Source organism: Trachypithecus francoisi, unplaced genomic scaffold, assembly GCF_009764315.1.
Source record: "Trachypithecus francoisi isolate TF-2019V2 unplaced genomic scaffold, Tfra_2.0 Lachesis_group13, whole genome shotgun sequence".
Taxonomy (NCBI): domain Eukaryota; kingdom Metazoa; phylum Chordata; class Mammalia; order Primates; family Cercopithecidae; genus Trachypithecus; species Trachypithecus francoisi.
This window is the reverse complement of record NW_022681458.1, coordinates 119,519,712-119,534,505: the sequence shown is the minus strand read 5'-3', so window position 1 is coordinate 119,534,505 and position 14,794 is coordinate 119,519,712. Positions and strand designations below refer to the sequence as shown.

At 45.6% G+C, this 14,794-nt stretch overlaps 1 protein-coding gene across 3 annotated transcripts in view; it reads right to left on the bottom strand.

The window, feature by feature from the left end:
* Positions 1 to 14,794, bottom strand: part of MARCO (macrophage receptor with collagenous structure) — a 60,066-nt gene that overhangs the window by 20,488 nt on the left and 24,784 nt on the right. For all 3 annotated transcript variants that reach the window (XM_033231736.1, XM_033231737.1, XM_033231738.1), the window contains exons 2-4: positions 6,635 to 6,736; positions 5,573 to 5,797; positions 4,386 to 4,421 (exon numbers count right to left, since the gene is read on the bottom strand). In XM_033231736.1, the coding sequence (XP_033087627.1) occupies positions 4,386 to 4,421; positions 5,573 to 5,797; positions 6,635 to 6,736 (363 nt within the window). The remainder of the gene's footprint in view (positions 1 to 4,385; positions 4,422 to 5,572; positions 5,798 to 6,634; positions 6,737 to 14,794) is intronic.

The following is a 14,794-nucleotide window of genomic DNA, read 5'->3' as shown; positions in this document are numbered from 1 at the left end:
GTCAGCCAACAGGATCAGGCAACAACGCCATGCAATCACTCACATGGTGATTCATTCAACAAACGTTCACTGAGCCTGGAGATGAGCCAACTGTGTGGAAAGAAGGAAAGAAGACAGAGTTCCTCCTGCAAGAAACCCATGGTCTAGAAAGCGAAAGAGAGACACTGAGTCAAACAGTCCTGGGGGCAGGTATTAGCACTGCCCCTTTAGCTGGGTGACCTTCTGCAAGTTACATCATCGTTTTGAGCCTCAGCTCCCTCATCAGTAAGATGGAATTAGTGTACTAGTTATGCATGGATGTCCTGAGGTTACCATGTGGGGACAATCATGGAAAACATACAAGGCAAGCTCTGGATAAATGGAGCCTATAATTTCTAGAACTCACATGATTCTCTACCATTTCCAAGGACCACTTTGCAGATGGAGTTTCACTGGAATCTCACAACAATCAGAGGGGGCATACAGGGCTCCCTGTCCCCATTGCCAAGGTGGGCAGTGATGTTCTGAGATGCCCAGGTCTTGCCTGAGATCTCACCTTTAGAGTGTGACCACAGATTCCAGGTCTCCCCAGGGCAAAGCCTGCACCACTGCCAAGCCACTGTGGCGGAGAAGCCTGTGATGTGCTTTCTATTTCAAAGTAGAATCCCATCCAATGTGTGGGATCCACATGTCCTATCATTTTATATATACAAGGCTGGAAGGATGGAGTTTCAACTGGTGACTAGAACCTCTCACTTCAGCAAGGGATCCCTTTTGGCTGTGTCTCTGGAGAGAGAATCATTTCAGGATTTGACATCTGCTTCCACTGATGAGCGGCGTGACCTGGATAGGGGTCTTCACTTGGCCTAGCCCTGGTTGGTTTCTTGTTCTGTACATGAGAATAGCACATCCACCCTACAGGGTCTTCGGGAGGACTGCAGAGGCCATGGCGCATGGAAGAAACCCCGTGAAATGGGCTCTTACTGTTGGCCAAAGGGAAGGGACAGGAACCTCAGAGACCCCACGATGCCAGAGATAAGAACCCTCCTCTGCAGAGCTGTCCCTCTTCCTGGGTGATCAAAGCTGGAGGTTTCTGCCTCTAGCACTTCTGAGGGAAAGTGCCCCATTACTCCCAGGCTAGAAGAGGATTTTCAGGGTAAGCTCCTAGGATCCTGTGCCCATTAGTGTCAGAACCTCTACCATCCCTTCTCAGGAAAAGCAGTGCAAGCTGTTCTGGCTCCACTGTGGTGGCCTGGTCCCCCGGGGGCAGGGATAGGGATAGGGCTCAGGCTCAGGACTCTAATTCTGCTTCTCCAAACCTGCCTGCATCATCTTGAGTGAGTCCATGTGTCTCTGAACCCCAACAGTTGCTTGGGGTTAGTGTGATCAGTCAACAAACCCTAAAGCAAAGTGCTTGTGCTTATCTAGGGGCACCCTCAGGGCCTACCTCATCCCTGCCCCTCCGTAGGCTCATCTCCCTGCACCATCCTGTTGCTCTTGTGCTTCAGACACATGAACTTTCTTTCTCTGTGGTCTTTGACTCACTAAGCTCCGTCCTGACCTAAGGGCCTTTGCACACATAGCTCTCTCTGCCTTGCCTGCAGGTAGCTCAGGCTAGCTCTCTGCCTTCTTACCCAGGGAACTGCCCCATCCTTTCAGAGCAGTGGCCAGGGCTGTGACTGCATCAGGCTCCAAATTGGTTGCCTCCTAAACAGGAAGGCTCACGAGGGCAGGGCCTTGTCTGTCTTCTTCATGTCTGGAACCCCAATGCCTATGGCGACTTCTCATCCTCATGGAACTTTCAATAGATATTTGTTGGGAGGAAGGAAAGGAGTCCAGGATTGATAGGGGAGAGAAACAGAGAGACAGGTGGGTTTTGCAGTCCTCTTCCTGAAGCTTGGCTGAGGAGCAGTTCCCCTGACTGTGTTCCAGGCAGCCTGCATGGGAAGGCAGTTCCACAGGCAGGCTGCCTCCAGCGAGACCATGACTTCTGGGTTCCACACCCAGCCCTCCTCCCCTGCCCACTTATTTGTCACTGGGGCCTTTTCAGCCAAGGAACCAACCGGGAGCCCTGATCAGGCAAGGCAAGCCATGGGGAAGGGGAGAGAACACAGCCTCCCTGGGTGGGAAAGGGCGATGGGCAGGGATCTGGAGAGGCACGTAGTGCCTGAGGAGGAGCCGAGAACTCTATAGCCCCAGCTGCTGGAAGAAGTTTCCTGTCTCTGGTTTCTGGGCACAAAAAGAAAGAATGGGAAGAGAGAGACAGACAGAAGTCAGAGGCAGAGAGAGACTGAGAAAGACATGGAGAGAGACAGTTGGAGATTTTCTCTATGTACACACATCTATATTCAGAGAGAGAGAGAGAGAGGGAGACATGGAGAGAGACAGTTGGAGATTTTCTCTATGTGTATACATGTATATTCAGAGAGACAGACAGAGTTGGAGATTTTTCCCTATGTACATACATGCATATTCAGAGAGAGAGAGAGGGAGACATGGAGAGAGAGAGTTGGAGATTTTTCTCTATGTACATATATCTATATTCAGAAAGAGAGAGAGACAGAGAGAGAGACATGGAGAGAGAGAGTTGGAGGTTTTCTTTATGTACACACATCTATATTCATACAGAGAGAGAGAGAGAGAGAGGGAGAGACAGAGTTGGAGATTTTCTCTGTGTACACACATCTATATTCAGAGAGAGAGAGAGAGAGGGAGACATGGAGAGAGAGCTGGAGATTTTTCTCTATGTACATATATCTATATTCAGAAAGAGAGAGACAGAGAGAGAGACATGGAGAGAGTTGGAGGTTTTCTTTGTGTGCATACATCTATATTCATACACAGAGAGAGAGAGAGACATGGAGAGACAGAGTTGGAGATTTTCTCTGTGTACACACATCTATATTCAGAGAGAGAGAGAGGGAGACATGAGGAGAGAGAGTTGCAGTTTTTCTCTATGTACGCACATCTATATTCCTACAGAGAAAGAGAGAGCCAGAGGGAGCCCATGTTCTGTGCTCTGGGTTGAGGTGGGCAGCACTGTGCCTAGGGTGGGTGACAGGCAGATTTTGAAGGTTGTACTGAACCCAATGGGTTGAGAAAAAGTTTAAGCATTGATTCTGTCCGCAAAAGCAATTGAAATTGTTGAAACTGCCCCTCCTTGAAGGAGAGGAGCCAGCATTCATCAGGCTGGAGGCTCTCCTAGCATTAGCATTTAGTCTTCTCAAGAATAACAGAATAACAACCATAATAACAAGAGCAAATAATAGTCATAATAATGACGAAGACAAGAACATCATTGAGTACTTGCTCTCTGCTGGGCACTCGACTAAGAGGTTACATTTATTGTTTTATCCTGACGCTAATCCTAGGAGGTCCTACCATTATCTCCATCTTATAGGGGAGGATATAGAGCTCAGAAACGTTAGGTGATTTGCTCAAGGCCACCTAGTTTACAGGGGCAGATCCAGGATTTTCTGTAGGTCTCCCCAGTCCCTGCTTCCATCATTATGCAAGGCTGCCTCAAAACTCTCCCCGGTCAATAGTGTAATCTGGGCTGTCCTTGAAATATTATGGGACCAAAGCATTCTGTTCTGAAAATGGCATGTATATTTATCCTTAGGTGGAAATTTCAACCACTCAGCTGATGAAATGGAACAGGGCTGTGAGTGAAGCGTGTGTGCAACACAACACATGTGGGTTGAGGAGGGAAGAAAAGGCAAACAAGCCATAGCCTTGTCCTCAGAGAGCACATGCCATTGTCAGACAGCTTTTGCACAGCATCTCACTTGAGTCCTACAGCAACTCCGTGAGGTGAGTCAGATTACCTCCACTGCTTCCTACACAGGTGAGTGGCTGAGGATCCAGAAAACGTAAGCAACCGACCCAGAGTCACACAGCCAGTAAGCCCCAGACCCAGGATTAGAACTCAAGTCGGCCTAACTGCACAGCCTGTGTCTCCATGACACCTGCCTCCCATCGTTACTGCCCTGTAGGAGAGAGGAGTCAGACACCATGGAAATGAGCACAGCACCTCTGGTGGGAAGTGCTATGTATGTGGTAGGTAAGAGTCACCTGGAAGGAGTGCTTATGGGAGACCAGGAGAGAGGCTGCCCTGGCAGCTGGAATGCTGCCTGGCCCGGCCTGGGAAGGTAGCTAGATTTGGAAGGGTGGGGTGGAGAGAGGAAGCCACTTTAAGTAAGGAGGGGGATGATAGCCCAGGGACTGGGAGTCCAGTTAATGTCCAGGAACAGAGAGGAGACTCAACTGAAGGCAAAGGAGGCTGTGGGGACGGGGGAAGGTAAGCTGGGGTCAGATGTCCCGACTGAGAATGGCACAGGCCAAGGGAACCTTCTGGAGAGGTTTTCTGGAAAGAGCAGTGTGGGTGTCAGTGGAAATGAACTTACCTGGAGGGCCTTGTTCACCTTTGATTCCAAACATCCCTGCAAGGGAAGGAGAGTGAGCTACAGCTGAGCTGTGTAGCACCCTTGACCCTAGCCCCAACTGAGAGTGCCCAGGCTCTATAGTGAGAGGGTGAGCCCTCCCATGTGAGACTTCCATTAGACTGTGGGGGTTTGGACAACAGGAGCCAAACACCTGGCTGTTTTTTGGGAAAGAGTCCTTGGAAAGAGCCAGATGCTAAGCTGTAACTAGCGGACTGCACCCTGAGACCTGTAGATCCCTGGGAGCCTTGGAGGTGGGGAAAGGAGGTTGCTTCAAACCAGCCTGAGGAGGTAGAACCCCTTCGTGTTGGTCAAAATGAGCTCCTTCACATTTCAAGGAAGGGACACTCCCATGATGTCTGAGTGTCTGAACCTGGACTCCATCCATCTGCCCACAGCTATTACCCCTCTTCACACCCCCACTCAGCCTTCATCTTTGCTCCCGGGGAGGCTCCTCTGGAGGGATTTGCCTCCTGGGTCTGTGCTGGGTGTACCCTTTGGTCACAGGACCCAGCCATGGGGTCACCCTCCTAAGCCTCAGCTCACACGGGGCCCAGAACAAGGAACCCTGCTGGGGCCGGAGCTCTGTGTCACAGGGTAAACCCTACAACAGTGGGGCCACACCCAGCAGCTGGTTTTGCCCAAACTGTCTGAGGGCGAGGCTCTTCCCATTTTGGGGCAGCCTGAGAGAGGAGAGGGTGAAGCCGCAAGGCCGTGAAAGCAATGAGGGAAGGGGCACTCCCGGGGTTTTCACCCTTGGCTCAGTTTTCCCCAGCCTGCAGTCCTACCACCCAAGTCACTGTGTTTCCCCCAGCAGGTCCGGTTGTCCTCCTCCCTCCAAAGTCCCCATATTGTCTGAACTAGTTTGGTGGCTTGAGTTGCTCTCTCCCCAACCTCATGTCAATGTAAGTCAGCTGTGGAAGAGTGGTCCAGAGAACCACCCTAAGCTCTGTGTTTTACCTCCCTCCCAGACATTCTGGATCCATCTGGGGACTCTGGGTTCAGACTTGGCATTGAGTTTGTTGCTCTAAGTCCCTGGCTCTTGGAGGTCAAACTTTGCTTGGACAGAGCCCTTAATTTCCTGGTTCCTGATCCGGCTGTCTCCCAGACCTCTGTTGAGAAGTCCCAACCCAGAGGGGAGGAGGCCAAACCTGGGTTCTGAGTGAAGTTGTCTACACGCTGCAGCAAGTGCTCGTGGCTGACACGGACCCAGGTGAGTTGGGACTGCAGGACTTGCAGCCTCGATGCACCCTGAGCCAGGTGTTCTCCAGAGTGTGTTGACCGCAGCAAGGAGAAGGGTAGGCTGTCCTCAGCCGACAGAGTGTCATTGAGGAGATACATCTCCAGGACCTGGAGCCGCTCCTGCAGATTCAGAACTGGGCCCCACCCCACAGCATTCTTTTAGGGACTGAGGCATTTGAGCATATCCCTGACATTCTTGTGTCGTGTGTGCATAACTTCTACGGGCCCTGAATTTGTAAACACAAATTGCACGTGCTGTCAGGACCCAGCGTGAGCACAGAGCCTTTTCTACATCTTGACCATGTGTGCTCCACACTCAGGCATGATATTGCACAACCACAAAACATTTCTGCATGGCCTAAAGCTGTGCCTACTGCATCCATAATCAATCTCCAACCTGCAGGCAGTTAAGACCTTCCTGCATGCTCTGGGTGTGGATGCATGACAGCTAACATGTTGGTCTGACCTAAATATGTGCAAGCAGCATTCGTGTGTGATCTTAATATACACATGATGTGTTTATGACAACTTTGCATTCAGCATTCTTGAGTGACTTCAGTGTCTGCTCATGGAATTACTTCATGATTCTAACCTTTAGATTGCGAATTACTTCAAAAGTAAAATCGTGTTCAAATGGACACTTGGATCAGCAAAGTGCTTCCCACTCAGAGGTGGGAGTCTTAGATGTCATACATGTGTGGCATATCCTGTGTGAAATTATTGTGTCTTTCACTGCTTAGACACATAGGCTCCCAAGTGCATTCTCGATGTTTCTCTCTCCTTCTCTCATGCACTCATACACACAACATACACTGCCTTCTTCGCTTCTCTCATCACTGTGGCTGCCAGGGATTGAGACTCTCTCCCAGCAGATGGGAGCAGTGGCTCAAGGCTCTCCACTCAACCTGAGGGACCCAGCTGGGTCACCTCTCTCCCCCAGGAGGGACTACACAGGACCAAGCCTGCTTTACCTTGGACCACTAGCAGCCCAGCACCAGCGGTGAGCAGGATCAGGTAGATGACCACCACAGCCAGGGATAAGTTCACCCCATTTCTCCTCTTGGGCTTTGGATCTGAAACACAAGGCAGGCAGAAGGTAGCTGCTGCAGAGAGCACAGCACAGGGAGTCCCCGACTGCTTTAGGCCCTACTCCATGTGAGCAGGGGGCACCCTGTGAGGTCAGCTAGGAAAGACGCCAAAAGCTCATGAGCCCTAAATCATCCCCCGATCCTCCTTCTTGCCACAAAGCAAAAATTGCCACTGTTGGTCACTCATCTGTGTGGCTGGGCAAACAAACATCTGTGCCATATATCACTTGCTGGAAAAGGTGTTTTATCAACCTTGTTCACCACTGAAGCCCCAGCATGGTGTCTGGCCCTGCTGGGTTCTCAATCTATATTTGTGGAATAAATTATGAATTAATGTGTTTAAATTTCAAAACTCTGGGAGGAGGAGGGTTGTTCCCACTTAGCAAACAAGTAGTGAGGCTTGGAGAAATTAAATAACTTATTAGGATATAAGAAGCAGATCTGGAATTCATGTCTAGGTCTTTTTGTTTTTTCTTAAGATTTGTAAATTATAAAAGCAAAACATGCTTGATATATTTTATCAAATAATGCACAGGGCATGACAAGGGTGAATAATCATCCCTCAACACCCTAAGGTCCTAACCCAATGAGATAAGCTCTATTAGCACTCTGGGGTATGGTCTTCCTCCCATCCGTCCTGCTCAGAAATCCTACAAACCTATATAGTCTGAGACAGCCTTTTTTTCTTTTAATCTTACAAACGCTCTCATAGAACATAAAATACCACACATTGCTTTTCACAATGAAAGATTTTCATGGACATTTTCCTAGTTTTCTTTGTAGAGAGAGATTAGCTGCCTAATATGTCTTAGACACAAAAGCCACAGTTCGTGCTAACATTTCCCTTTTGATGAGCTGTTTCCAGTTTGTGACGTTACAAAGGAGGCTGTAATAATTCTTGCCTGGAAGTCCTGACTCTAGCCTTTCGTCAGTTGTTACTCTGTCTTGTTTAGGTGTATTAAAGGGAGGGCCCCAGATGCAGAAGGCCCTGCAGCTCCTACCACTCACATTAAATGAGCACCTATTCCACACCAGGCATTTACCAACATCATCTCTAACCATTGCAGCAACCCTGCAAGGTAGGCATGGTTACGCTCCTTTACAGAGGAGAGAGCTGGGGTTAAAAAGTTAAGGTGGCAGGTGACACAGCAGGCATGTGACCCCAGGTTGGTCTGACTCAAAGGCCTGAGCTTGCCTCACTAGCCTGCACAGACCACCGCCTCTAGGAAAGATCCAGTTGAAATGGGCTCCAAGGGCACATCTGAAAGGGAAAGAGATTATAATTAAGCAGCCCAAGGGGTTGTGTGCCCAACCATATTTGCTTCTGTGATAGGGACAGGTGGGTTTTAACTATTGTGACAGATGCACTTAAACCCCAGATCTTCTCCTATCACCTGCAGCTCCTGTGTTTACCCTGCTGATATTCCTTCCAACCCCTGAACAGCAGGAAGCCCTGCTTGAGAATTGCCCAGATGAACAATGATCTAGAGGTATCTCTGGCAGCATAGAGAGGAGTGGTTTTGTTGGTGGGTTGGTTCTTTAGCTAGTGGTACTCGATTATACTCAGTTTAGTATGAAGTGCCCCGTCTCCTCTGCACCCTGCCCCCCAGAATCCAGGCTCACACAGCAGCCTGAGTAAGCCCCACAACACATAACCTGGCCAAGTCATTCTCTGCTGTCAGCCCATCAGTGGGGGGCTCACTGCTCCCGACCTGGGACCTGAAGCCCCTCTGGCCAGCTCTCCTGTGGCTGCACTTCCATGTCACACCACCACATGGGTCCTGACTAATGGCCAGGCCAGATGACAATTGGTGGCACTTTTCTGACTTGGGGCAATGTATGTCCCCTGAATACTGGCTCTCCTCCTTCCATTTCACAAGACTAATTTCTGCTCATCCTTAGGAAGTTCAGAGAGCCCTTCCTGTTTCAGGACACCTTCTCTGGTTCTTCTGGGCTGGGTGGAACCCCACTTAGCTCTCCCACATCACTCTGTTTCTCTCTTCCATAGCACTGATCACCCTGAATTGTGTATGTTTATATCTCTGTCTCTCCAAATGGCCTGGAAGCTCTTTGAGCTGTATTCCAGCACCAGTATGGTATCTGGCACACAATATGCTGGGAGGACGATGACTGAATAGATGAATGAATGAGTGGCTGCAGAGGTTTGGGTGCTGAACATGTGCAGAGTTTAGAAGTGTTGAAAGAGCATCGGGAATGCAACTCAGGGCCTCGAGTATTCATGCAACCATCATGATGAAGATGAGTAACACATGAAGGGAGCCTCACATTTAACACAAGGTGGTGGATGGCAAATTGGCAAATACAGTGTCATGGACAGCACTGTTTTTGGACAGCGCTAAATTTTATGAAACGTAACACCATGGGAGTGGAAAGGTAAACTGTCCTTCAGAGACACAGGTAATACAGATGTCGGAGGTTGAAGCAAGCATGAAAAATACAGATATTTTAAAACCATATGGTCAGAGCATGGTGGAAGGCATGTGAGTAAGGATACAATGAGAAAAAATGAGGTATGGTAATGCTGTGACAGTAGTTCATGGATAGCTATCCAGGCCCAGAATGCTTTTTAAATTCCGAGCTACCACCTGGCATAGAGGCAAAGTATTTTAGAAACTGGGAATGTTGAGCCTGTAGGCCTATCTAACTCATTCTGTACAAAATGGAGAGTCTGATGAAATCTTTAGCCTCTACACTGTTCATTTCATCTCTTAGAGGGTAGAAGAAACTATAAAGAAAACATCTATTCTGGATCAGGTTTGACCAAAGACGAAGAGCTGCTTGACATGAGAGGATAAAAACAGCCTCTAGTAAATAAGAATGGCCTTCCCTGGAGTAAACCTTGGTGAGTATGGGCAAGGATTTTAGGCAAGCAGGTTTCAGATTTGACAGCTCTGTTGTCTGACTCACAGTGAAAAAGTGGCTCCAGAGGGAAATAAAAATAATGTTTCAAGTCTGTAAAAGATCCCAATGAAGAAAAAAAGGCTGCACACAAAGTCTAGTCTTTCCAGGTCTGCCACCTCCTGGGGTAGTAGGTAGTGCTGGTAGAGTGTCCTCCTCCCATACTATAACACTAGTGGACATTGAGCAGGAGTCCCCACTCTACCCTAGCAATGGGCTGCCTGGTGAGCAGACCCAGAGCAGTGATGTCTTCCCTTTGGGCCTGATGTATCTCACTTCCTACCTGATAGCACCAGGCAGTACTGGAACGTGCCTCTGCCCTTCAGGAAAGACCAGTGGGGACCAGCAAAAACACTGATGGCACCAGATAAACAAAGTGGACCATACTAACACTGACAGGACTCTGAAAACTAAATTGTCATTGTACCGTAGCCCACACAAGTCGGCCGGAACCTACCTAATAAACCTAAACTGTGTGACTATGTGACTGTCTACTAAAATAGAAGTTTTAAATAGGACCCAGAATCTCCCAACATACTATACAAAACATCTATTATATAATGGAAAATCACCCATCATACCAAGAATAGAGAAAATCACAACTCACATGAGAGGAGACAATCAAGATACCAGCATTGAGATGACACAGATGTTAAAACTATTCCACAGGAATTTTAAAGCAGCTGTAACAAAATGGCTTAGTGAGCAATTAAAACTATTCTTGAAACAAATTTTTTAAAAGCTCACCAAAAAACTATAACATATAAAAAAAGAACTGAATGGAAACTATTGAACTAAAAAATACCAATTAAAGAAAAAAGACTCAGTAGATGAGCTGAATAGTGTAATATATGTGACAGAGGAAAGAATCAGTGGACTCAATGATAGAACAATAGAAATTACACATCTGAAAAACAGAGAAAGTCAGCTGGGAAAACAAACAAACAAAAAAACATGAACAGAGCCTCAGAGACCTGTGAGCCAGTAACAAAACACCTACAATTCATATCATTTAATTTCTAGAAAAAGTGTGAGGCTTTAAAAATATTTAAGCAAATAATGGCTAAAAATTTCCCAAATTTTGTGGAAGATCTAAACCTGCAGATTAAAGAAACTGTAAAAATCCCAAACATGACAAACTCAAAGAAATCCATATCAAGACACATCATAATTAAAAAATTGAAAACATAAAAAGGCAGAGAAAATTAAACATCTAAAGAAAAAGAAAAATCTAGAAAGCAGCCAGAGACAAATGGTACATTACTTATAAAGGAATACTTTTTTTTTTTTTTGAGATGATGTCTCACTCTGTCACCAAGGTTGGAGTACAGTGGCATGAAGTCTGCTCACTTCAACTTCCATCTCTCAGGTTCAAATGATTCTAGTGCCTCAGCCTCCCAAGTAGTTGTGATTACAGGTGCACACCACCACGTTTGGCTAATTTTTATATTTTTAGTAGAGATGGGGTTTCACTTTGATGTCCAGGCTGGTCTTGAATTCCTGACCTCAAGAGATCTGCCTGCCTCAACCTCGTAAAATGCTGGGACTACAGGCATGAGCCATGGTGCCTGGCCAGGAGTACCAATTTGAACGACAGAAAATTTCTCATCAGAAACTATGGAGACCAGACGTAAGAGGTGCAGCTTATTTTGTGTTCTGAAAAAAAAGAATTGTCAACCAGGAATTCTATTGCCAATAAAAATACGCTTCAGGAATGGACAAGAAATAAAGACACTCTCAGAGGAAGAGAAATGAAGAGAATCTTTTGTGGGAGAACTAACTTTGAAGAATGATTAGAGGAAGTTCCCCTAACAGAAAGGAAATGATGTAGCAGACTAGAATTTCAAAAAAGAAAGACAATAATAGAATGAGTAAAAATAGGGGTATATACTACACCATCCTTCTCCTCATAAGTTTTAACAATCACATTAGATTTTTAACACAAAAATTATACCACCTGATGTGGTATTCAGTGAATGTAATGGAAATATGACAATTACATTTAAAAAGTGGAGAAGGCTAAAGAACATAAATGAAAGTAAGATTTCTACACTTGACTCAAAATGGTAAATGTTGATATGTTCTGTATATATACTGCAATAGTCAGGCTGTGATAAGTTCTGTATATATATATATTGCAATAAGTAGAGAAACCATTAAGAAAACTATTCAATAAAAAAACACTATAAGTAAATCAAAATGGAATTCTAAAACTTGTTCAAATAATCCACAGGAAGGCAAGAAAAGAAAAATATATGAATGGGAAACAAAGAAAAGATAACACACAGTAAGATGGCCAATTTAAGCCCTGACATATCAATAATTACTTTTGGTATAAATGGTCTAAATCAGAGGACAGATATTGCCAAACTATATTTAAAAACATAATCCAACTATGTGCTATAAATAAGAAATCAAACAATAGAACTTCCAAATACATGAAGCAAAAACTGATTTAACTGGAAAAAGAAATAGAAAATACACAATTATAATAGAGACTTTAACACCCACTTTCAGAAATTGATAGAAACTCTGCAAAGTTACTGAAGAACTAAACATTACCATGACTGACTGATAGTATCTAATGAACACACAGAATACTCCAGGTAGCAACAGCAGAATGTACATCCTTTTCAAGGACACATGGGACATTCACCAAAATAGACCATATCCTAGGTCATAAAACAAATTTCAACAAAATGAAAAAAAAAAAATCATACAGAATATGTTATTTGGCAATAATGCAATAAAAATAAAAATCAACAATGGATAGGCAACAGGAAAATCTCCAAACATTGGGAATATTTAAAAAAGGATTTCTATAAAATGCATGGGTCATTAAGAAAGTCTCAAAAAAAAAATTTAAAACTAGAAATGAAGTTTTGGAGAGGTTCCAAGATGGCCGAATAGGAACAGCGCCAGTCTGCAGCTCCCAGCATGAGTGATGCAGAAGACAGGTGATTTCTGCATTTCCAACTGAGGTACTGGATTCATCTCACTGGCGCTTGTCAGACAGTGGGTGCAGCCCACGGAGCAGGGCAGGGCATTGCCTCACCCAGGAAGGGCAAGGGGTCAGGGAATTCCCTTTCCTAGTAAAGGAAAGCTGTGACAGATGGTATCTGGAAAATCGGGACACTCCCACCCTAATACTGTGCTTTTCCAATGGCCTTAGCAAACAGCACACCAGGAGATTATATTCCATGACTGGCTTGGAGGGCCCCACACCCACGGAGCCTCACTCACTGCTAGCACAGCAGTCTGAGATCGAACTGCAAGGTGGCAGCGAGGTTGGGGGAGGGGTGTCTGCCATTGCTGAAGCTTGAGTAGGTAAACAAAGTGGCCAGGAATCTCGAACTGGGTGGAGCCCACCACAGCTCAAGGAGGCCTGCCTGCCTCTGTAGACTCCACCTCTGGGGGCAGGGCATAGCTGAACAAAAGGCAGTAGAAACTTCTGTAGACTTAAACATCCCAGTCTGACAGCTTTGAAGAGACTAGTGATTCTCCCAGTATTGAGTTTGAGATCTGAGAACGGACATACTGCCTCCTAAAGTGGGTCCCTGACCCCCGAGTAGCCTAACTGGGAAACAGCCCCCAGTAGGGTCTGACTGACACCTCATACAGTTGGGTGCCCCTCTGAGACGAAGCTTCCAGAGGAAGGACCAGGCAGCAACATTTGCCGTTCTGCAATATTTGCTGTTCTGCAGCCTCTGGTGGTGATACCCAGGCAAACAGGGTCTGAAGTGGACCTCCAGCAAACTCCAACAGACCTGCAGCTGAAGGTCCTGACTGTTAGAAGGAAAATTAACAAACAGAAAGGACATCCACACCAAAACCCCATCTGTACATCACCATCATCAAAGACCAGAGGTAGATAAAACCACAAAGATAGGGAGAAACCAGAGGAGAAAAGCTGAAAATTCTAAGAATCAGAGCACCTCTTCTCCTCCAAAGGAACACAGCTTCTCATCAGCAATGGAACAAAGCTGGACAGAGAATGACTTTGACAAGTTGAGAGAAGAAGGTTTCAGATGATCAGTAATAACAAATTCCTCTGAGCTAAAGGAGGATGTTCGAACCCATTGCAAAGAAGCTAAAAACTTTGAAAAAAGATTGAACAAATAGCTAACTAGAAGAAACCATGTAGAGAAGTCCTTAAATGACCTGATGGAGCAGAAAACCATAGCATGAGAACTACATGACGCATGCAGAAGCTTCAGTAGCTGATCTGATGAAGTGGAAGAAAGGGTATCAGTGATTGAAGATCAAATGAAATGAAATGAAGTGAGAAGAGAAGTTTAGAGAAAAAAGAGTAAAAAGAAATGAATAAGAAATATGGGACTATGTGAAAAGACCAAATATACATCTGAAAGTGACGGGGAGAATGGAACCAACTTGGAAAACACTCTTCAGGATATTATCCAGGAGAACTTCCCCAACCTAGCAAGGCAGGCCAATATTCAAATTCAGGAAATACAAAGAATGCCAGACAGATACTGCTCGAGAAGAGCAACCCCAAGACACATAATTGTCAGATTCACCAAAGTTGAAATGAAGGAAAAAATGTTAAGGGCAGCCAGAGAGAAAGGTCGGGTTACCCACAAAGGGAAGCCCATCAGACTAACAGCAGATCTCTCAGCAGAAACTCTACAAGCCAGAAGAGAATGGGAGCCAATATTGAACATTCTTAAAGAAAAAAATTTTCAACCCAGAATTTCATATCTAGCCAAACTAAGCTTCATAAGTGAAGGAGAAATGAAATCCTTTACAGACAAACAAATGCTGAGAGATTTTGTCACCACCAGGCCTGCTTTACAAGAGCTCCTGAAGGAAGCACTAAACATGGAAAGGAACAACTGGTACCAGCCACTGCAAAAACATGATAAATTGTAAAGACCATTGATGCTAAGAAGAAACTGCATCAACTAAGAAGCAAAATAACCAGCTAACATCATAATGACAGGATCAAGTTCACACATAACAATATTAACCTTAAATGTAAATGGGCTGAATGCTGCAATTAAAAGACACAGACTGGCAAATTTGATAAAGAGTCAAGATCCATCAGTGTACTGTATTCAGGAGACCCATCTCACATGCAGAGACTTACATAGGCTCAAAATAAAG